The sequence below is a fragment of the Ochotona curzoniae genome, unplaced genomic scaffold (assembly GCF_017591425.1).
Source record: "Ochotona curzoniae isolate NIBS_2020 unplaced genomic scaffold, NIBS_Ocur_1.0 scaffold_4701, whole genome shotgun sequence".
Classification (NCBI taxonomy): domain Eukaryota; kingdom Metazoa; phylum Chordata; class Mammalia; order Lagomorpha; family Ochotonidae; genus Ochotona; species Ochotona curzoniae.
Window position 1 is genome coordinate 28,470,952 of NW_024467122.1, and position 25,382 is coordinate 28,496,333.

The 25,382-nt window shown below is 38.6% G+C and overlaps 1 protein-coding gene across 1 annotated transcript in view; it reads right to left on the reverse strand.

Annotated features, from left to right (window-relative positions):
• Positions 1-7,262: 7,262 nt before the first annotated feature.
• TTC6 (tetratricopeptide repeat domain 6) overlaps positions 7,263-25,382 on the reverse strand; it is a 143,767-nt gene continuing 125,647 nt past the window's right edge. The window contains exons 26-30 of the mRNA XM_040970063.1: positions 20,328-20,538; positions 17,122-17,274; positions 16,110-16,280; positions 7,974-8,199; positions 7,263-7,551 (exon numbers count right to left, since the gene is read on the reverse strand). Of these exons, the coding sequence (XP_040825997.1) occupies positions 7,415-7,551; positions 7,974-8,199; positions 16,110-16,280; positions 17,122-17,274; positions 20,328-20,538 (898 nt within the window). The 3' untranslated portion in view covers positions 7,263-7,414. The remainder of the gene's footprint in view (positions 7,552-7,973; positions 8,200-16,109; positions 16,281-17,121; positions 17,275-20,327; positions 20,539-25,382) is intronic.

Here is a 25,382-nt window from a genome sequence, read left to right on the forward strand (position 1 = left end):
ATCAACAACCTAAACCATCACCTCCTGCCTACTCAGGGCTTCATTAGCACGAATCTGGGCTTAGAAGCCATATCCAGGGCTGAAATCCAATACTCCAAAATGAGACACAGCACCTTAACCACTAGGCTAAATGTTTGCCCCAGTTTTACATTTCATGTATGATATTTTCAAATTACAGCGGGGTTTTTAGGACATAACACCATCATAAGCAGAAAAGCATCTGTTACTTAAGGAAGCACCAGATTGGAATCTAAGAAAACTGCAAGAGAGGATCTTCAGGCTTTTTATACTGCATTATTGGTATTTTGATCACACAATATTCTTGAAATGGCATTTCTCAAATTTCACAGGTTACCTGGCTTCAGCCTTCTGTGCAGGATCTGCGTAGCTTCGTACTCTCTCTCAGCATCCCTTCCTAGATGGGCTCGCAGCTGTGTGGCTGATAAGCTGCCCCTGGTGGGACCAGCTGCATGAACCAACTGTGGAGGATACTATGGTTTCAAGCTTCCCAGCTGTGGACAGTGAACCTGTGGGTTGGTGTCCCATTGCAAAGCAGCCACTCACAAAAGAAAAAGTCAATCACTTCAACTTCTTAAATATTTTTTTACAGATCACTTTTTAAATTACTTAAAATTAGGGCCCGATGTGGTAGCCTAGCAGCTAAAGTCCTCACATTGCACACAATGTGCCCGGGATCCCATATGGGCACTGTATCTAATCCAGTGGCCCCGCTTCCCATCCAGCTCCCTGCTTGTGGCCTGGGAAGGCAGTCGAGGATGGCCCAAAGCCTTGGGACCCTGCACCTGCATGAGAGACCCAGAAGAGGCTCCTGTCTCCTGGCTTCAGATCAGCTCAGCCATTGAGGTCACTTGGGGAGTGAATCAATGGATGAAAAATCTTCCTGTCTGTCTCTCCTCCTCTCTGTATACCTAACTTTCCAATAATTTTAATTACTTAAAATTAAATCACTTAAATCCTCTCTGTTTCCCCTCTCCAACTCCTACATCAACTTTCCCTTTAACACACCTCAAATTGATGCTCCTTGTGTAATAGTCAACTTAGTCGCTTGATTGGAAATGCATCCCAATCACAGAAACTCTAGAGGAAATAACTAGCCAAGCGTTACAGTCTCACAGACAAACTGCAAGAAGAGGTCTGACATATTAAACTATTTCCTCGATTGCCAGGGGTTTTCAATAACTCAAATGTTTTTCTCCTACCTTGTCTACTACTCACCATCAAAGATCCAATATAGTAAACACAGAGCTTAAGAATTGAAAGCAGGAGAGGCAATACTGGAGAAGCTGGCATTCTGTGGAGCTCATACATTATTCAGGCTAAATTGCACCCAGGAAACTTGTGTGGAGAAGTCGCCCACATTTCAAAGGCAGAGTCCTACTAAAAAAACTTGTAAATTTTCTAAATAGGACTTCAAGACTTTAATAAAGATCATTGCTCTATCATTTCTACGGGAAAAGAAGGACCTCATCTCCAATTTTTGTATAATAAAACATCTTAACGTAGACATTAAAATTATCACCTTGATCTTAAATGAAAAAAAAAGAAATTTGCTCCTAGCTTATAAAGCAAACGTACTTAAATGATGGCCTCTCAGTCTAATAAATTCAGAATGCTCTGATTTATAACAAGCGTTGAAAATCATTCTATGTAACAGTCAGAATGCCATAAAATATTTAAATTCCCAATTATTTTGCCTTCTTTAAATATAAGTTAAGCCAAGTTGTTTTATAGATTTACACAGCTCTCCAGTGGAAGAATATAACAGAGAAATGCTTCATATGAAATAGTTAAATCTCTTTCCTTTAGGATTGAATAGCTTATATTTTAAAATGGCATGAGATAAAATATAGAGATTGCAGTAACGAATGTAATCATCTAATTCATTAACCAACCAAAGTAAGATTCAAAGGAATATTTATATTTGGAATATAAATGGTGCTCTTTCCACTTGCTGATTTATTAGTTGTAAGTTATGCCTATAAAATCACAAGCATCCTCAGCAGAAACCACAGAACCCAAAATTCTTCTCTGTATATGGCAGATATATTGAAAAATTTACAGTGGTTTTCTTTCTACTCAAGTCTTGGGGGATCTTTATAAAGAATAATTTTATGATGAAGCAGTGTCATTCAACTCCTCATGTAAATAGGTATGCTCTCATTTTACAAATGAATTCAAATTGTACTTTGGGGGAGATAAAAGTTCTTAACTGACCCACATGTTTAGACAGAAAACTGGTTTTATTGGAAATTTAGTTGACTATGATTGTTTTAGAAGTGTTACGGAAGAGCACATAGAAACGTGCGTGTGTGTGTGTGTGTGTGTGTGTGTGTGTGTGTGTGTGTGTATCCTAGAAGAGGATCGTGGTGCAAAATCAGCATGCGATGCTCCATGGGCAGGGTCTATCTGACCCAACAGAACGGCAGAAGGACTTGCCTTGTCAGATTAGCTCAGAGTCCTCATAGTCACCCAGCAAACAAGGCAATGTGAACATTTTGCCGTCTTAAATGGTGCCTCCAGCAAGATGTTTAACTTGGGGATGAGGGAAAAGGAGATAATTTTATATTAAACAAGGTGTGTGTGTGTGTGTGTGTGTGTGTAATGATTTTAAATATCAATAAACCAGAGAACACAGAAATTTCAAAAGAAAAAAAAATGTCAAACCAAGAGTCAGGTAGACCTCCATGGACCTTCTCCCAACAAACTCTATACTATTTGGATTCAGTGTCAAAGGCTGGTGTACAAAATCTTTCAAGATTTCAGTGAAGATATGATAATGTTATGAATCTGTATGATTTTTATAATAGGCTCTGAGCTTCCTATACCATTGCTTGCATGTCCATTTGAAAAATGAAATTCTCGCCAAAAATTTTCTTTTACAGAGCAAGGAAAAGAAGCTATTGGGTAGTCTTAATGGTTTAGTGGATTCGAAGCATGGCAATGGTTTGTTCCTGTTACTTTGTGGGAATTCGTCAGTCAATAAGAAGTCAAAAGATCATAATTCTTCTAATGCTTAGAACAGCCATTGGCAGAGCAAGGAAAATTCACATAAATGTTTGCGCCCTGCCACTTCTTACCCCTTTTCTAGATTCATCGCACACCATGTGCCATCTGCTAGTGCAATTTTAAAAGAAATATTAGTAATCAATAATATGTTCTGGTCTCTTTTACACTATGTTCAATTGGGTTATAACTGATTGTGTCAGCATCCAATTGTAAAGACAGTGATTATCTTGAGATGTTGATACCTCATTACGCCAGATGTTACATCATCTTGATAGATATCTATTTTCACTCACTTCCTTGTTGACCAATCATCAGGGGAGGTAATTTTTTAACAATAGATACACTTCAGTGTCCAGATTTTTCTTAAATTCATTTTTGAAAGTACATCACTTCGTGTGATGCTGCTGCTGCTCCGTGTGTGTGTGTGTGTGTGTGTGTGTGTGTGTGTGTGTTGGGGACAGAGAAAGCTGTGTGAATGCTGAGAAGCTCTCTAGTCATAAGAAACTTTAAGTCAGAAAAACACCAGAGATAAGCATGTTGCCTTAGTTCTCATCTTTGAAGAATCTGGGATTGCCTAGAATTTACAGTATACTTCCTGGGAAACAGTAAAATGCATGGGGACATAAGATTCTGATTGAATATCCTAAACAATAGGTTTGTGAAATGCCTACTGTCATGGTAATTTTATGGAGTCAGCATAACTGAATTAATGAATATCTGGAAACCAGAAAAAGCTTAATTTTGGATGTATGTGTGAAGGTAATCCCAAATGAGATTAGCATGTGAGTCCAAGTAGCGTAGGTAGGTGGTAAGACCTCACCTCAGTGTGTGCACCACATCAAGTGGCTTGAGGTCTGAAGAGACTAAACATCTAGGATGACTCTGTATCCGTCTTTGAAAGCAGAATACACTTGGCTCCTACTTTGGACACCAGTTGCTAGCCTTTGGATTTACACCGGAGGATGCTAATTAAAGATTCTGTTATTTTTGGAGATCAGTGATTCTAAGACCTTAATTAGTAAAATGTCCTTATGCCTTTGGAGAACTTCTGAGAGTAAGATCTTACTGTTTTAACATGCCCAGAATATAAATCAGAACCCTAACAGTGTAAGCTTATTATTTTTGACTCTGACCTGCAAGCCCAGGCATCAATCAGCTTATGCTCCTTGTTTCTTGTGTGTGTGGTTTTTTTTGGTGGGGGGGAGTGGTTCTTAATGTTTCAATTCTACTTTAATCTTGTTTTAGTTGTTTTACTATTTTATGTTAAATTTTTATTGTGGATTTTTGAATTTTATGGTACAATTTTGTAGAGACTGAGATTTCCCCCCAGACTCCCACCCCGACAGATTTTTCCCACATTGCTATAATAATATAATCCTTCATAAGGAGTCCATCAGTCTGTAGTTTAAGTGTACCCCGACATTGCTGGCACAGACAATGTCAGACAGTCCAGCATCCAATTGTCTACACATTTCCAACAGTTTTTTTGTTTGTTTGTTTTTAAGGTTTATTTTATATATTTTAGTGGTAGAGTGACACAGAGGGAGACAGAAGGAATATTTTATGCACTGGTTCATTCCCTCAAATGGCTGAAACAAGCCAGGGATAGGCCAGGCAAAAGCCAAGGAACCTAGAACTCCATAGGGGTATCTCACATGGATAGCAGGGATGCAAGCATTTGAGTCATCTGCTGCTTTTCTGGGTTCATTATCAGGGAGCTGGATCAGCAGTGGACCAGCCTGGGCTCTCGCCAACACTTCTATATAAGATTCCAGGACACAGGTAGTAAATTAGCCTGCTGTGCCACAATGTTGGGCCCTATGCTTCATTCTACCCCTCATCCATCTCAATGGGTATGAGACATTTTTCTCTCCATTCTGTTTAGTCTCTAGTTGCACGAATCAAACAATAATACTCTGAAGTACAATGTTTCCTTAAAAAGAGGTTCCAGGTAGAACAAGGAAAACTTTTTAAAAGATGATTATAATTCATACAATGGCAGACACATGGCCAGAACTCGGTCTTGTGAAAGCTGAGAGCTGAGAACTCAATTCAGTATCAGTCCAGTTCTACTGCATGGGCAGTGGATACACAAATACTTGAGTCACTACTTCTGTTTCCCAAGGTCAGTATTAGCAGGAAGCCAGAGTCAAAAGCCAGAACCAACCAGGCATCGAATTAGGAGCTTTGATAAAAGACAGGGCAACCCAACCACTAAGCCAGTGTCTACCTCAAAGATTTGATTTTAGATAGTTACACATTTCAATGAATTCCTTCCATTAAAAAATCCAATTAGGGCCCAGCACAATGGTTCAACTGGCTAATTCTCCCCAGTGCAAGCACTGGGATCCCATATGGGCACTGGTTTGTGTCCCAGATGCTCCACTTCTCATCCAGCTCCCTGCCTGTGGCCTGGGAAATCAACACAGGGTAGATGGACCAAAGCCATGGGACCTTGCACCCATGTGGGAGACCAGTAAGAAGCTCCTGGCTCTTAGTGTCAGATTGGCTCAGCTCCAGCTGAGTGCTAGAATTTTTATTATCTTAGTAACTATATAAATACCTCATTGTGGAAAAGATACTTCATCCTTGAAGAACAAGAAGTAGAACTCTGAATTAATGTGAAAATGTCTGAGAAATACAACAATATCAGTGGAAGTTAAATTACAGAGAGGAGAAGCTTCTCTAGTTATTTGAAGAATTGAATTTTAGGTAAAGAAACGAGTGTTCACAGTGTCCCTTTGAAAGCCTAGATGGGGGCTCCAGTTGTATCATGGATAATAATAGTAACAATAAACAATGCAAAAAATAAGAACAAAGCAAAAGTGGACGATCCTGCTCCACCATAATGACAGAGCTGGGAAGTCAAGAATGGGACATGGAAACTGTGGGCTCCAGGGAAGCAGAAGAGCCATCCAAGAAGCACGACTCTTGAGGGCTGGCCCTGGAGGAGGGAAATGCAGCAGATCATAGAGTCTCAGACCAACATCATTACTCAAATTATTTTATTTCATGTATTTATTTTATTTCAATTATTTAAATTATTCAATTGCAGCCTAAGTAAACTAAGTATCTGGGGACTTGGGCTTTTATATCTATGACACACATGAATGGGCAGTGAGACTCCTACAGTGCTTCAACACCTCAGGGTTTACAGAGGAGCCCAAGGTATTTGTTTAAGGATGTGTCACATAGAGAGGAGGAAAGAAGCCAGCCGTGGGCTCCCGCAATTTGTATGAAGCCCACCTGTGACTGGCTGTGGCAAAGGGGACAGATACAAGTAAAGATAAGAGGTTCTGACCCCGTTTCAGACTTGCCAACTGAAATCATTCACTCTGGATGTGCCAAGCCTCGTGTGAACCCAACTAGCAATGCCAAAAAGATTCTCCTGAAATGGCGGGATGCACCCTCATAGTGGTTTACCAACTGGAACCAACTTCCTGCTGTGAAAAGCCAGGGTGTTAAACTAAAAGCAAAGGCAGCTGAGCAGACAGAAGTATTCTTCCCCAAAATGCCTAACGGCTGCAAAAACAGGTCTTTTAGGAGCTGGAAGAACAAAGTCAAGAAAGAAAAAAAAGACAAACCTTGAGGAACAAACATAAACTAATTCAGAATAAGACAGGCAGAGGACAGGGGTCCTCTGGTACATTCTGGGACCTCTCAGACACATTTTATAAAGGTCTGTTTGCTATTTCAGTTCATTTTTTATTGGCCCACTGCTATGAGCATTAATTATTAATCACACACACACACATATACACTCACACATACACATATATTATGAAACCTGCAATAAAGAGGCAAAGGACTATCGCAAAGAAACGGGATGCTCAGTGTCTTTATAGACACAGCCCCAGCAGGCAGGTAATGCAAAAAAAAAAGAGCAGCGTGTTTATCTGCTGGAAGAATACTGGTAGCAGGAAGAATACTGTATGATCATTGTTTTTAAAAGGAGTTAGGAAATGCACTTTTAACTTCTTCAAAGTCTTCAGTTCCATATTTAACTTTGTAATTTCATAATCTTCATATTGTTGAATATATTGCAAGTCAGGATTGACAAAAAGTTAATAACACTTTTTCTATAGTCAAATAGTGTTATTTCTAAGGAAATCATTTTAATGTCAAGAAAGTATTTTTAAAAAGTTAATAGAGGCATTCTCATTTAAATTTAACATCTTGTGAACAAAATTATTGAAGTATTGAAACTATGTAGAAAGTCATCTAAACATTTTATAACCTATAACATTTTATTTAAATGTCTTAAAACATAGATGATCAAGATAATCAGTATAATAATGAAGATGCTGCAAACTTTAAAACAAAAAACACATCCCATTTTCAAGAATAGCAGTTGTGTACGTTACTGCAGAAACCATGGTCTATGCGATCATTTGACTGAGGCACCTTCTTCCAGATCAAGTGCAAGGTTATAATCAGCCACAGCTTCCTCAATCAGACCGATTTTACCACGAACTTCTGCTCTAAGATTATATATGAGAGCATCATTAGGCTTCAAAGATAGGGCTGCAGAAGAAAATGAATTCAAGATATGTTTATACGAACACTGAAAAAGAGTCTCATTTTTTAAAGATAGAAATTTTATAATAACTTCAGTGCTACTTATTTTAAAACATGTTCTTCAAAGGTAACTAGTTAAATTAAAAACCACATCCTTTTGCAGGGAAACTAACTTAAAGAAACATAGTACAACATCTTTCTTTGAAAGCTGGCCCTGCTTCTGTACTGTTTCTTAAGAATTCTCTATATCTAAGCTTACTAAAGCTTATTAAGCTATTACATAAAGAAATATGTATTATTTATATGAGGTGTATGATATATAAATACATCAAATTTATGTAGACTAATATACATGATCCTTTTCTTTTTTATAAATCAAAAAACACATCAATTGCTATAACTGTACCAAATAATTACTAAAAATATACCTTTATTAAGATCCACCTCTGCAAGTTCATATTGCTTTAAACAGCAGTATAAATGTGCTCTATTGAAATATATTGCAGCCCATGAAGGACAGCTGTCAATTACACATGCAAAATCTTCTTTTGCTCCTTCGTAGTTCTTTAATAATGTATGAGCAACAGCTCGATTCATGCGAGCATATTCGTTTTCCGGATCAAATTTTAAAGCCTTTGAGAAGTAGTCTCTGGCCTAGAAAGTGTAAAAATATGATAATTTGAATATATTGTAATTAACAGCTCTACAGAAGTTTCTAGCATTTTCACTCTTATTTTAAAACTGAGGCTTATGGTCTACTTAGGAGGCAGCAGAAGCATTTCATCCCGGATATAGAGGAGGTTAAAGCAATGGTGATGGAATCCATCAAAGTTATTGCCATATGTTGTACATTTTAAACACATGTCAGTGACATAATACTTTTTCCTGTTAGAGTGAAACGCTCCCAGTACCTGCTAACCAAATCCTGTAGCCCAGTGCAGTACTTTGAAAAAAAAATAGAGGCAAAGCCAACATTAAAATGCAATGGTTAAGTTACTGCCTACAATGTCATAGTCCTATGTCAAAGAACCAGGTTCCATTCCAGTTCCTCCACTTCAGATACACCTTCTTGCTAACATGCCTGGAAAGGAAGATGGATCAAGTGCCTGGGGACTCTGTCACCACGTGGGAGACCCAGATGAAGTTCCTGGTTCTTGGCTTCAGCCTGGCCTACCTCTGTCCAAGGCAGGCATTTGGGAAGTGAATCAGTAGATGAAAGATTTCTCTTCTCCCTCCCTCTCTCCACCATCCACCTTTCTGTCACTTTACTATTCAAATAAATAAAATAAGTCTTCTGTGAAAAAAAAACTAATAAGAGGCAATCATAAGTTAGAAGACCATGACTGAAAGATAAAATACAAATTTGGGTAATATTTTGCATGTAACAAAATAAAAATTGAATTGACAAATGAATTTTCAAAAATTTGGACACAATGGGCTTACTATCTCAGTTATATTATGAAAAACAATAGAAAAATAAAAGAGAAAGGAAAGATAATCAAATACTATGACAATTCATAATACAGTATCAACCTGTAAGGGGCCAATAAAACACAATCTACAGATCAGTGCTGGGGTCCTTGATTAAAGGACCATTTGTTACAGGTCTGCAATGGGGTAAGCATGGGAAGTAAGGGAAATGACAAGTAATGTCCACAGTGTTTTGATGAGACTAGAACAGTCCTTCACTTTTATTGTCTTTTAGCATAGAACGTGGCATTTACAGTCAACAGAAATGAGGCAAAGGAATGACTCCCCAAAGGAATCAAGACTTTCTTTAAAAAGTAATTTGCGATTCTTTCTTTTCACCAGTAATGATGAGTAAAGGCAATATCATTACGCAACACAAAAGTAAGACTTTAATCATGTGGGGAAAAAAATAGCACACTCTACCCTAGCTAGGGAAAAAGAACTCAGTAAAATACCAGTACTGAGTCCAACTTTGAACTATGTAACTTTCTGCTACAGCTTACAAAATATGTTATCTAGAAAATGAAAATTTTAAAGTTTAATGAGGTTACTTCAAGTACAGAAATATTAGTTATAAGGTGATTAGGGGCTTGATTTTTACATTGGTCTAATGTCTTCATATCTGGAATAAATGCTTTAATTACACAGCGGACCCAAGTTTTCTAATCACCTGTAGTTTATAAAGCATGCAAATAGCTCATGCAAACTACTCATTGTCGATAAGTCAGAGCACACACGTTTTAACACTCTAGAGATCACTGAATTTGTTGAAGGACCCTTCCAACTCGACTTAAATCATCCTTCCAGTATCAATTACAGGGTATAAGACAGAGAAGCAATGGGACCAGAAAGAGTAGCTCAGATTGTAAGAGAATCACAAAACAGCGTGTCCTAAAATCACTTGTCTCTGGAGGGCATCCACGTGCACAGTTACGCTCAAGCATCCAGTCTGTCAGGACAGAGGATGCAGCAAATTCTAGAGGACATGTTTGTTCAGAACATGAGTCTGCAAAGTGGGACTGAATCAGGCCATATCCTTTTACTTTAGAAAGTTTAGCCTACATTTTAGATCTAACCCAAAATTTGTACATAATATCCACAGAATTATTAAAGACAGACAGACTTAAGAAGTGAATGTCTCTCTCCCATGCAGACCTTAAATGCCTCAGCAAGCAAATAACAATACTCCTGAGTAGTTAACTCATTCTAATTTCATTAACTAATTTCATTAACCTATAAAACTGTGTCACATAATGCAATGTAATTAATTTAAAAATTTTTCATTAACTAACTTTCGGTGCAAAGAAATTTTGTTGAATTCAGAGCCAAACAGTGGTCTGAGGTTAAGTTTAAGACAACTGACCTTGAATTTCAGCCTCCTACATGTCCATGCAGATCTGAGCAAGGACAATCTCATCCATGCCCCGGAATCTAGCTTACCAAGAGGTTAACCAGGCTGACTATGGGACAAGCTGTTAGGGGTCAAGCACTAACTTGGGAAAGATTAAGGACCAACCCTAATGGGTTGTTAAATGATTGTTTGATTGTTTGATTGTTAAATGATTGTAATGATTGTTAAACAGAATGCAAGGAACATATTGGAAGGGGACAAAAGGTTCAACTGACAAGATGTTGTGACTGATTTTAAAAAGGAAGAAAGGCAGCGAAAATTCTAACTCTGTTTCACTCGGGTGACTTTGCTAGACCACATGGTAGACTCAGAGCAGACTCATGGAAAGCTGCCCAGAATCGGAGGATGCAGAGACCCACTGTGGTTTGACTTTAACACAGCTGAAGATAAGTGTGACTTGGGAGCTTATGAAAATTATATATATATAGGCAAATAGTTTAAACCATGGCATTAAATTGATTTTTTAGACAAGAAAATGTAAATAAAGTATGACTCCTGCCCCTACAAGGCTTACAGTCTATTGGGTGGAGGAGACATGGGACCAATACAGAAATAACTATAGCAGGACACAGAGCAGCCTTCATCAGTGCAGGCAGAATTACACAGAAAGCAATGAAGAGCCAAGGTCCCTTCTGAAATTCCTAGTTGCCAACCTCAAACGAGGACCTAACATTGGTACCACACTCTTGTGTGTATACCCGACCACACTCGGGCACAATGGCTTCATGCCTTTTCTTTTCTCTTCAAAACTCCTAGCCATGGTTTGCCTCCACTCTGAAATGGTGACTGACAGATTTCAGGAAGGAGATGTTATCATTGCTAGATAGGAATCCCTACCTCCAACATGTAGCTGTCTAGATTAAGCTGTGCCCAAACCTTCTGTCACCCACCATGACATGATAGAGAGTGTGTCCTGCAGCATCTAACATCAAGATAGAAGACATTTTATTCTGATTATCCCTGTCAGACTCACCTGTGCAAACTGCTTCTATGGTTTTAGCAGGTTCTTTGCTTTAACACATGGGAGCATGAATCAGTTTCACTTGTCTTAAAAATTCAAAAAAAAAAAAAGATAAAACCTTGACCCTCTAAACCCACTCAAGCTATCATCTTGATTTAGCTACTAGTCTTCACACAAGAGTTTTGGTTGTCTTTTAAGGACATTTATTGATTTCAAAGAAAGAGTGACAGAGTAGGAGAGAGACTTACGTGCTCCCTCCATTCACTCCTGTAGTGGCCACTCTGGCCAGGGCTGATCACACTGAACTCAGGAGTTGGGCACTCCCTCTGGGTTCTATGTGTGTGGCAGCAACCCAAGTACTTGGTCATCTTTCGTTGGTGCCTTTTCGAAGCAGGGCAACTGGATTTTGACTTGTACTCCAATATTAGATGCCAACATTGCAAGGGGTAGCCTGAACCACTGTGTCACACCAGCTCCAACAAAAAAAAATTTCTTAAACCAGTTATTTGTGATCAACATTGGTCTCTGTTTGCTTACCTCAAGTTTTCTCCACAACCTTCCACTCATGCTGTCAGCACTGCTCCTCTGTCCTCTGAACCTGACTCCTTAGCAGCATTTGACACATAGCACCTCTATTTTCTGGATGAAAAGAAACCATCCTACTGTTCTTGCCATCACCCAGACTCAGTATTCCCTTCTCTGTGTTCTTTCCAACATTCTCTCTTTCCTTCCCTGTTAAATTCTGGCACTGTCACCCGGACTTGTTCCTTCAATTAACCTCTGCACTCTATCGAGGAAACTGCACTCAGGGGCACACTGGGCTGACACTGACAGGACAATGCGTTTATGGGACAGTTGTAGGCATTTGTTACTCCTTAATAATTTCTGCTTCACAACATTCTTGTGTTCTTCTCTGATAAAATGTGAGCAAACTGAGCCCGTCCTGGCTTATCCACCACTGCGTCCTCGGAGTCATCTTATGTGAAAAATATGTTGGGACTGAATGACTGAAGAGTGAAATGGCATCAGGAAATGGAGGTTCCACTTGCCCAGAAAAAGCCAGAACAGTATAGGATGGTGCCCCTTGGGTCCAGAATGATAGCATAGTGGCTAAGTCCTCACCTTGCATCTGCCAGGATCCCATATGGATGATGGATCGAATCCCAGCTGCTCCACTTCCCATCCAGCTCCCTGCATGTGGCCTGGGAAAGCAGTAGAGGACGGCCCAAAGCCTTGGGACCCTGCACCAGCATGGGAGACCCAGAAGAAACCCTTGGCAGCTGGCTTCAGATCGGCTCAGCCCTGGTCATTGCAGCCACATGGAGCGTGAACTAGTGAAAGGAAGATCTTTCTCTTTATATCTCCTTCTCTCTGTAAATCTGACTGCAATTTACAAAAAAAAAAAAGGAAGGTGCCTCAAATATCACTTTATTTAAGAGGTATGGTGATGATCAAGGATATTACACAGGTGAGAGGCTTCAAAAATGTCAACTGTAAGATGAACTTTTTAAAATGAGTGCAACATCTTGGAAGTTTGGGAAGTATTGAAGAAAAACGGATGCATACTCACAGGGTAAGGAAAGAAAACAATGCGTCATTCTAAGTCAAGGAAACCCACTGTCTTAAGGTAGAAAGGCAAACAACTACTAACATCAAAAAAGTCAAGTGATCTTGCTCTCACAAGTCTTCCTTAAGATTCTACCAAGGTCTAATCAGACAACCAAGAAATGTTTGGCTGGAGGGGATCAGGCAAGACAGACATAGACATAGATATAGACATATTTATTTAATTAAAAGGCCGGTGATGAGGACTGCATATATTGAACTGCAAGAGTAAAACGAATGTGTGTACTAATAACACAAAAGAGCATACAGTAGTAAATTATCTGGCAGTATGAGAATAATGAAATTCACACACACACACACACACACACACAGGAGACGAAGGGAAGTGAGCTGATGTACAAGCTGATTAAAAAACACAAACATGGGAAAATACTAGCACACACATTTTTCTGAAAAAGAGGAGACTAAAACTGAATAACGGTGACAGGGAGGAATGAAGGAGGTAATTCTGTTGTTCACAGTGGAAAAAACTAAAGAAATAAGGAATCATGGATACTGAAGGTGTTTTCATGAAAGTCATCACTAACGCAAGACTATAAGTCTTTTTTCATACCTCAGAAAACCTCTGGGGAAAAAAATCAAATAAAACAGACTACAGAGGGAAACACTTTTTAAAAAGCACACATAGAAATATATACCATATTACATAAAATAATGGAACCAAGAACAAGCATACTGAACGTGTCAAAATGCAAACAGGGTTAACTCATCTATTACAACAAAAATATTTTCAAATTAATTCTCAAAGTAAAATCAACTTGCATGCAGTATAAAAGAGGCATATCATAAACAAGGGATTTTACAATAAAAAGGAAAGCAAAACAATATCAAGCAAAATGAAAGAGAAATATGAAGTCACAATTTTCACATCACACAAAATAAAATTTATTCCAAAGAGCATTAAATGATGCAACAATAATAATAAGGAAAAATAACAATAACAAGGGCGCTTGTAGTGCTGCAGGATACAGCTCGCAGTGTGTGTATATAATTGCAAACAATGTCCACGAGATAATGCGGCAGCAATATCCAGAAAGCAAGACACTGCAAGAGACACAAGGAAAAACATACAGGAAAACACACTGACAATACTTCCCTGGTCTAAGATAAGCCGGAAGAAGACAGGCATGGGTAGTCATTAAGGTATACTTCATAAATACAGATTTAATTCTGTATTCTGATGGTAGAAGCCCTTCTTTGGAAAGACTCTGAAATATATTTTTTAGATATTATACTAGACCACATTAAAATTCAATAAATTCTGCTGTGTAAGTGTAGCACGACATTATAGGTATAAACGATGGTAGTCTAGCGTGCTATTGTCAAGGTGTGACTGTTGCTGAAGGACTACACTAATGTAATGATTTAGGGGAAACAGTATGGAGGAGCGGGGGGAAGGGAAAGTCCCTGGGCCTATGGAACTGTAACAGGAAAAATAAAATTTTGTTTAAATAATTTAAAAAATGTATTTTAGTTTAATTCCAAAACACACACACACACACACACACACACACACACACACACACACACATGCCCTCACCTTGCACTCAACATGTCGGGATCCCATATGGGCGCTGGTTCTAATCCCGGCAGCTCCACTTCCTATCCAACTCCCTACTTGTGGCCTGGGAAAGCAGTAGAGGATGGTCCAAAGCCTTGGGACCCTGCACCAGCGTGGGAGATCCAGAGGAGGCTCCTGGCTCCTGGTTTCATATCAGCTCAGCTCCAGCCGTTGCAACTACTTGGGGAGTGAATCAATGGACAGAAGATCTTCCTCTCTGCCTCTCCTTCTCCCTGCAAATCTAACTTTCCAATAAAAAATAAATAAATCTTTTTACAAAATTAAAAATGCCCTATTAATTTATACCTAGATCAAAGGAGAAATACAAAATACAGACACAACTTCTGGGGAATCTTTAATAAAACCATTAAAGAATATAAGCAATACTACTGAGCCATTAAGTATAAAATGGTTAAGATGGGAAATTTTATGTTTTTTACATTGTATCCAAGATTGGCCAAAAAAAAAAAAAATACTTCTAGACCAAAATACCTGTGAGGAAAAAGCTAGAATCTCAAAAATTTACTTCAATATCAATGACAGAGTAGCAGTAAAAGAAGTAAGATTCCAACTAACAAAGTCAAACCAAAAATAAGACTAAGCAAAGGAAAGCAGAATAAAGAATAACTATGCAAAGTAAAACTTTTTTTTTAAAAGATTTATTTTTATTATTTTTTCATTGGAAAGGCGGATATACAGAGAGGAGAGACAGAGAGGAAGATCCTCCGTCAGATGATTCACTCCCCAAGTGAGCACAACGGCCGATGCTATGCCGGTCCGAAGCCAGGAGCCTCCCCCGGGTCTCCCACGCGGGTGCAGGTTCCCAAAGCTTTGGGCCGTCCTCGACTGCTTTCCCAGGCCACAGGCAGGGAGCTGGAAGGGAAGCGGGGCCGCCGGGATTAGAACCGGCGCCCATATGGGATCCCGGGCGTGCAAGGCGAGGACCTTTAACCACTTGCGCCACCGCGCCGGGCCCCTGCAAAGTAAAACTCTTAAAGAATTTGAATCATGCAAATGCACAAATCAAACAAAATTCACGAAAGAGACAGCATCATCTATAACCCAATACTTTTTCAGACATTATTAATCAAGATTGAAAAAGCTCAAAGAGTAGCTGAAATCCAAGCCTCCTCTCAGTGAAGTGCCCACATGGTTAAGTTGCAGAGTCTAAACCCAGGTGTACCAGACAATCATAAGGAAAGCCCAGAACAAAGTCCAAGAGGAAAGCACCTGTGGAGGACTCCAAAGGGGAAGCTGCTGTCAATGGAGACACCAAGGCAGGTGCTGACATGTGGCAGGGACGGACGCATGTTCACTGCTTAAGTGGTGACACGCTGACGATACCCAGGGAACAGAACAAATGCATTGAGGTGTAAGCATTCATGCATAACAACATTCTTATGAAAGAAAACACACCCTTAAAAAGAGAACTAATGATTTATTAGTCAGGTTGTAAGGATTGCATTTTGAAATTACATAAGGCAAAGCAAGCATTTAATGTCAAAAAGGAAATGTGAAAGGAGAACTCACGTTACCTGGGAAAACTGCCTGTGGTGGAAGTAGATATTTCCTGCATTAAAATAAGCCAGCGAGTACTCGGGGTTCAGAGAAATGGCTGTTTGATAGTCCCTCATTGCATTCTGTTGTTGACCCATCGACTCATGAATCACGCCACGGTTTGTTAAGTACTCTGCTGTGGTATTGATCTGCAATATATAGTGTGAGTTTTTAGCACCTGGGCATGGTATTTACCGCTGGCTTCATGTCTACAGAAATGAACATTATGAAATCTACTTGTGGGAAACAAGTGATTTTACAGGGCAAGAAAATCCCATTAGAGTAAACATTTTGAGAAAAGACTCAATATGGAGTTGGTTCAATGTCAACCCTTTGTTGATTTGGTTATAATAAAACAAATAACCTTCGTGCCTTCCTCAGCTCATTTCCCAGGCCTAGACACAAGGTGGAAACACTTAACTGTTGAACTATACTAAGATAGAGATGAAATTAAATTGAATAGTTCACATGCTTTTCTGGCCTCTGCAACAGTAATTATCTTCCAGTTCTTTGCCTTTTCTCATTTTAAATATCACATCATCTACTCAAATGCATGGCAAAAAAAGGGGGGAAAAAAAACTAAAAGAAGGGTTCCCATCATTGAGTTCAGAATATGAGATTTATTCACCACCTCGCTACAGGAAGCATCTGGAGCTTAAATTGTTTCCGTAGCTTCTTAAATCCTGTGAATGAAACATTATTTTCTGTTGTGTGCATTCATTTAGTATTGCAAAACAATGCTGACGTTACATGAAACTATAAACTGCACTTACTGAGAAGAGCTCAGGGTTTATTTTAAATATATTTAGATGATAAAATTCATAAGTCATAACTTCTTTTCCTAGGAAACACTCAGAAAAAAACAACAACAACAACATTGTATTCTCGACCAGTCCCTTCAAAAAGCTGAAAAGATAACATCTTACTTGAACCTATTCATGGATGCTGTTACTTTATGCTAACAACAATGTCTTCTAAGTGGATTTTTACCTTGATAGCTATATTAATATCTTGCATTGCAGCAAAATTATTACCCATCTGAAGACAGACCACAGCTCTTCCTTCATATGCTAGGTAGCTCTTTGGATCGGCTTCTAGAGCAATGGTAAAATGGTTCCAAGCTTTCTGGAATTTTCCTTGGGCCTAAAGTGATTTTCAGATGAGTAACAAAGAGTTCATAACAGGACAAACGTTTATGACTCTATTAATCCAATAAAACTGTTGTTAAGTATATGCTTATATTGTGCAGAATGTAAGGTTCCTAAACAAAGTGTGGCTGAGACAAACTTTAAGAAGTTTGCTGGAAAATGAACATAAAAGAGACTCAATTTTCCATGATTTTTTGAGGCCCCCTCATTGATGACACTGTTAATACATTCAATTGCTAATTAATTCTGGATAGTTATGATGAGATTTTAGTTAACTAAAATAAAGTTAGTCACAAGGTCACCTCTTTTACCAATCTGGATAACATAAATTCATGCTCAGCATGTGAAACACGAGTACTTGACAATAGCTTAAAAATTCACATTGAGATCCACACAGACGGCAGGCATTGAATCTCCAGTTACAAATAATAAACACAACACTTGATCTTAGCCAAAAAGCTGAGAAACGATTACAAATCATAAATATGTGTCAAATAAATAAATGGATAAAGTAATGATGTAAGACACATATGAATAAGTCATGCCAGCATTTGGAGTTTGAGGATCACTCTAGTGTTGTATGCAAAATACATGTAAATCTACCAAGTATCTGCATATACCAAACAACATCGACTAGAAAAGGAAAAGAGGTCAAGAGATGGACACTGGCAATTATCTAGTGCAAGGACATTTCCTAGAGATGACAACAAACTTTTGGCTCAATACCTAACCCCAGGAAGACCAAAAGTCAGTAAATTCAACAATCGGGATCGGTCCTTTTTCTCATGGGTTCAAACTTCAACTTGCAGAAATCTCAGAAACTCACCTGCTTTCACTAAGCATGGCCCAGTGACTTTCACATCAAACCAGAAAGAAATAAATACACCTATTTAGTGAATTAGATCCTGCATTTTGACTAACAAATATTTTCTGTTTGGATAAACTATTTAAAAGTCTACACTGTCATGATAAGTTCACTGAATAAACAAGGAAGCAGGCAAACTGAACTTGCATTATTGAACTATTAAACTGCAAACAGCCTCACAATAGGATTTTTATCTGTCATTTGTTCCTGACAACATCAGTGGAACTCAAGTCTAAATCCAAAATGCTGGGAAATCAGCAAGGGAGTGTCTTATCATTGCTACTGAACAAATAGTCACTTTTCCCTGGACAGCATTGTCATGGCCCAATCTCTCCTTCAGTTCTTCCTTTCCTGGTTCGATCCTTTGTACTCCTGTGCCTTCCTAGCCTTTTCAAGTTACCACATTTTCAGTGACTTAAATGCAAATTGGATGTCACCTCTCTGATTAATGCTTCTCTCCTTTTAACCCTCAATGCCTTCAACACTAGTCCTTGCTGACTACACACCACTCTCCGCTCTCCCATGAATGTCATCTACCTGGATCTCTTTCTTGAGTAACATTCTAAGGCACTATTATCTCTGTGGAACACCAGTTCCTACCATTGACTAGTAGCTGACTGTTTATATCTCAAATGTTAGCTTCTCAGAAAATCCTCCCTTGTCCTTCAAGCACAGCTAAGTTCTCTTGTAGTAAATTGTGCAGAAACCTATTTTTCTCTTTGTTGCACTTACCATGATTATCATCAAATAATCATTCATGTAATTGTTTGATACCTGGCTATCCAATAATTATTTGATAAATTTTATGAGATGAAATAATCACAGTAAATACCTCAGCTTAATATTCTGGAAGATATGTCATTAGATAATTTCATCTTTGAGAGACGATCGTAGAACGTACTGACACAAACTAAGACAGCTACTATATCAATGCATGATGTAATTTTGGATGACCACAATCATATTTGTGGCCTACTGCTGATTAAAATGTCATTATATGTCATATGAGCGTATTTTTTTATTCATTTCTATGTCCCTAGGCTTTGAGCAGTTCACATTCTATATTAGCAGCTTGGAAAATGCCTGCTGAAAGTAAGGAATGGTGATGCTGACACTTTTCATTGGATTGCAGTCAGCTCTGAGTGCTTTGAGAGGCGCCTCATGTCTTTAAAATGACTTTATAAATTGCTACTGTGGTTAAATAATGGTTAATTTTGTGTTTACATCTTGACAACCTCAATTTTCTCCAATGGTTTGAGGCATGTGTCACTATAATTGGGAATCTTGTCACCCTCAATATAATGAGTCTTTGTCATAAAAACTCACTTATTTTAAAAACAGAAAGCATCCCCCCAAAAGCATCAGCTTTAATGGCAGACTGTTAAAAGTATTTTCTCCAAAATACAATAATTTGAACATGCTTTTTGTCTATCATTTAAAATAATAAAAGATAAAAAGAAGATTTAAGGTTACTCAGTTCCTTTTCAAGGAATATATAGCACATTTCATATTTTATCCCAAGATTTTTATTCCACATTTTACTAGTGCAAATAGTTCCGTGAGTTATTAAATTTCAGCTCATTGGGTCAGGCCAAAGTGTCCCAGCAATCACATGGAGATATGCTTAACAACACGGAGTAGCACCTGTCTATTTTTCTGGGAAGATGAAAGACTGATAGCCTTTCCAGTAAGCTCTAATTCACTCCCATTTGGTGACTGAATTCAGAAGTCTCTATACAGTGTCCACCTGATCCAGTGCACGGCTGGAGAACATGTACATATCTTCATACATTGCTTATTCCTGTTAGTTTTTCTCTAATTCAATACAGATGGAAACCTATGGAATCCAGATATAAGCTACTGAAACTAATGTCATCCAGGCTTTTATGTGTAAACTCCATCAAGCAAATTATAAAAGCTGTTCATAAACAGAAGGGTACAGAGATTTAAAAAAAAAATCACAGCTACAAAACACCTGCTTTAATGGGGAGACCATATCTGACAATGGTCCAGACTGTAACTAAGTGAACCTCTGTTCCCACTGGATACTCAAACTGAGGAGAAAGTAAATGCTCAGAACCAAAGAAATATCACTCTTGCCCACACCAGTAAAAGAACACACACACACGGTTCTAGGGCGCAAAGACACACCTAATACTTGAAATATTGTTGTACACAATTACCTGTAAATTATAGCCTAAGCTAATTCTGGCTTTTGTGTACGCTGGGTTGAAATGTAACACTGTCACAAAGTCCTTCTGAGCTTGCTTGGTGTGTTCTTCCTGATCATACTCCATGTAAGAATTGCCCCGTCCAATGTAAGCATCCAGGAAATGTGGGTTAATTTTGAGAGCCTCAGTAAAGAAATTGACAGCTTCTTCAAACTCTTCGATTCTGCGGGTAAATGGAAATATTGATCCCTCCAAGTGAAGTGACACTTTCAGGTGACACATACATTCATATATTTTTATTGTCCATTGCCCTAAATGAGTCTTATAGGTTCTATGCGGATATTGGTAAAAATAAAGAGGAGAAGTAATGGAATTTTCCTCCTTAAAAAAATCTACATTTCATTTGAAAAGTAGACTTTTACAGGCAAACATAAGTTGATAGGATAATATTCAAGGATTCAGCTTTCAAAATCTTTGCTAAGAGTCTGAGCAGCATTCCTAAACCTGATTCAAAAAAATGTATTTTGGAGCTTCTTCTGGGTATTCCACGTGAGTGCAGGGTCCCAAGGCTTTGGGCCATCTCTACTGCTTTTCCAGGCCACAAGTAGGGAGCTGGATGGGAAGTGGAGCAGCCAGTACATAAACTGGTGCCAATATAGGATCACGGGGGTGCAAGGTGAGGATTTAGCCACTAGGCCAGGGCACAGGGCCCCAAATCTGTTTTTATGAACTATCAACTATAGACAAATATATGCTATGATTGATGAAATATACTATATAAATTGGTTAAAGATAGATTCATTTATAGATATGGTCACTCCTCCATATCCATAAATTCTTCAAAGCAGGTAGAAAATATTTAGTTAAAAAAAAAGTCCCTACTGGAGACTAACATGCAGACATGAGGAAACAATGTAGTATGCATCTCCACTTCCAGACAAAGATGCACTTACAATGAAACTATTCATTATATCTTGACAATAGGCTGCTGGACTCTCCGCCATTGTCCATGCCCGCAATGATGGACATATGACTGTGTATGAAGAATTATATTTTAGTAATGATATAGAGAAACTAGGTGGGGGGAAGGATTTGGGGAGGGGATAAGGGAAATGCCAGGAGCCTATGGAACTGTATCATAAGATGATAATAATAATAATAAAATGTTAAAAAAGTCTATACTGAACATGAACAGATTTTCTTTCTGTCATTATTCTCTAAACTATATACATAGTATCTATAGTATACTAGATTTTATAAACAATTACTGGTGATTTAAAATATTCAGGAATATTTGCAGAGGTAATATGCCAAAACTGTATCATTTTATATAAGGAACTTGATTTTGGTATTTGTGATGATGGGATTGACCGTGGAACTAATGCCCCATGGCTCCTGAGAAATAACTATATTAAATATTTCCTCATAGAACATAGCAAGAGGGATTCAACTAAATCTACCTTTAACAATGTACAAAAGTCTATTCAAAATGGATGCAAGTGAATAAAAGTGAGAAGCTTTTGCAAAGCAAAGGAAATATGCAACAGAAAAAACTGACAACTGGAACAACACCAGAAAATATTTGCAAACTGCTCACCTGACAGGTGATTGATAACCAGAATTTATATTAGACTCAGAAGCAAACACAGAAAATAATCCAGTTTAATCATAGGCAAATGATCTGAACAGTTGATTCCCAAAATACAACACACAAATTGGCCAAAAAGCACATGGAAAAAAATGCTCAACATAACTAATCCCAGGGAAAATGTAAAACAAAACACAATGAGTTATAATTTCATCCCACTCAGAATGGCTAATGTCAAAAGGACAAAACAAAAATGACAAATGCCAGCAAAGATGCAGAATAAAGGGAACTAATACTGTGTTTGTTGGACCCTATACTAGCATAGTTACTACAAAAAAGAACATGGAGCTTCCCCAAAAATAAACTACATGTCATTCAAATTTCCTGTTACCAGGTACATTCAAAGGCAATTAAGCAACATCAAAGAGCTGCACTGTCATGTTTATCGCTGCCTTAGATAGCAAAGAATTCACTGATGCATTAATGGAGTAAAGAAAATGTGATTTGTGTACACAATGGAACACAATTTTATCTTAAGAAGGAATAGGGGTGGATGCCACAACATACTGGATAAAGCTATCATCTGCAGTGTTGGCATCCCATAAGGTCTCTGGTTGGAGTTCCAGCTGCTCCACCTGTAATCTAGCTCCCTACAAAAGTGCCTGGAAAAGCAGTAGAGAATGGCCAAATTGCTTGAACCCCTACACTCATGTAGGGTACTTAGAAGAAGCTTCTGGCTTTTGCCTTCAGATTGGTTTAAGCTCCAGCCATTGTGATCCTTTGGAGAGTGACACAGAGGGTAGAAAATTATCTTTCCTTTCTCTCTCTCTGTCTCCCTATTCCGCTTTATTCCCTGTGTAACCCTCCAAATAACAGCACCAAGATAGAAAAAGATACAACCAGCAAGATACCATTCAAAATAACAGAGAAAAGTATGAAGTATCTAGGAATAAATCTAACTAAAACTGTAGGAGACCTCTTTTTGAAGAAAACTACAAAAAACTTTAAAAAGAAGTTGAGGAAGATCTTAAAACATGGAGAAACATATCATGCTCATGCTCATGGATAGGCAAATTCAATATTATTAAAAGGTCCATACTACCAAAAGCAACATATACATTCAATGCAATCTCAATCAATTACCCAAAACATTCTTCATAGAACTGGAAAAAAATAATGTAAACGTTCATCTGGAAACACAAAAAACCACAAATAGCTAGAACCATCCTGAACAATACAAAATTAGCAGGGGTAATCACAGTTCCGGACCACTGAACATACTATAGGGTGTCGTTATCAAAACAGCCTGGTACTGGCACAAAGATAGAGAGGAGGATCAATGGAGCAGAATAGAAACACCAGAAGGGAACCCACACAGATACAGCCAAATAATCTTTGACAAAAAGACAAACAACAATCCAGGCAAATGGGAAGTTCTCTTCAATAAATGCTGTTGGGACAACTGGTTGATAGCCTGCAAAAACAAAAAGATAGACCCACATCTATCACCATACACTAAGATCAAATCTAAATGGATAAAAGACCTAAACCTACATCCAGAAACCTTCAAACTTTTGGAAGCAAATGTTGGAAACACCCTGCAAGATCTAGGGGTAGGTCCTGACTTCCTAAAAAGGACACCAAAAGCAATAGCAATCAAGACCAAAATAAACAAATGGGACCTCATCAAGCTAAGAAGATTCTGTAAAGCAAGGGAAACAATCAACAAAGTAAAAAAGCAAACCACAGAATGGGAGAAGATCTTTGCAGACTACATAGGTGATACGGGGCTAATCTCCAGAATATACAAAGATCTCCAGAACAACCAAAACACCAAAACAAACAAAACACTCAAGAAATGGGCACAGGAAATGGGCAGATATTTCACAAAGGAACAAACCCAAATGGCAAACACACACATGAAAAAATGCTCCAGTTCCCTGGCAATAAGGGAATTCCATTTTAAGACATCAATGAGGTACCACCTAACACCAATAAGATTGGCCCACATTAAAAAAAAGAAACCAACAACACTTGCTGGCGAGGATGTGAAGAAAAGGGAACCCTACTCCACTGCTGGTGGGGCTGCAGGTTGGTACAGCCTCTATGGAAATCAGTACGGAGAACACTCAAACAACTCAAAATCTGCATGCCATGTGATCCAGCAATAGCACTCCTAGGAATATATCCAAAACACCTGTTTCACAAGAAACCAACATGCACCCCTATGTTCATAGCAGCACAATCAGTAATTGCAAAAACATGGAAGCAACCAAAATGCCGATCAACAGAAGACTGGATAAGAAAGCTATGGTTCATATACTCCATGGAATACTGCTCAGCTATTAAAACACACACACACACACAAAATGTAGTTCTTTGTGGCCAAATGGGCCCAACTGGAAACCAAAATGCTAAGGGAAATGAGCCAATCCCAAAAGGTTAAATACCACATGTTTGCCTTAATTTAAGATGAAATGATGTCAATCCAAAAAATAGTACCTGTAAAATGTAATATTATCTCAACCTCAAACAGCCTATCCCACATGCAATAAGATATTGTGAAATAACCAATAAACCAGCAATCAATGTGAGTCAGACTGCTTATGATCTACAGCAAAGAACTGTAAAACCTAATATACTATTAATACCCTATGTTATTCCATATTGGAGCAGGAGAGCAGAGAAATCTTCCATCTCCCTAGAATGTGTGAGGTAGACGTGAAATACAACCTACCAGGAACATAACTGGTAACTCATAGACAACAGACTCGAATCAGAATTAGACAATAGTTAAACTACAAAGACATGTAGGGGGAATCAAGAGTGATCCTGACAACCTCTTAACAGGAAGTCATATGCAAAGAGCAAGGGGGGACCCCAGAGCGGAGCAGGGGGACAGGAGGAGGCTTATATTACAACCCTGAAGACTCCTGGATCCTCACCAAGGACTATCAGTACGGGCACCAAGGACTACATCCCTACTGCCAAGGAGACCACGGGGAATTGGAGTACCCTTGGAGGCCAAGAACTCTGAGGTCATCCACTCCCACTTGAAATAACCACATGGGATGGAAGAAGTCCAAATCTTCCCTTGCAGGATCCAAGAGAATCAGAACAACAGCCAGGAGCCCTGAGCGGTCCACAGAAACAGAACAGTAAACTTCCCTCGGGACTAGTGAGGGAAGCTCTCTCTGGTCCTCGCTTGGTTCCAACTTTGGGTCCACACCCTCTCTTGCAACGACCATCAGGATTGCTCCAGAAACCCCTCAAAACAAACAAATAACCAACCAACCAAACAAAAAATCTAGAATAGACAGACAACAACAAGGAAAGCCTAGAATCAGGCAGGAAATGGTCAGCGTGGGCTCACTTATATCTTACTAGGTGGGACACAGAGATTAGTTACTCCTCACTAGGGTATTGAAGATTTCTCTGCACACCCCTTCTAAAGCTGTTCTGCACCTCAACTCTTGACA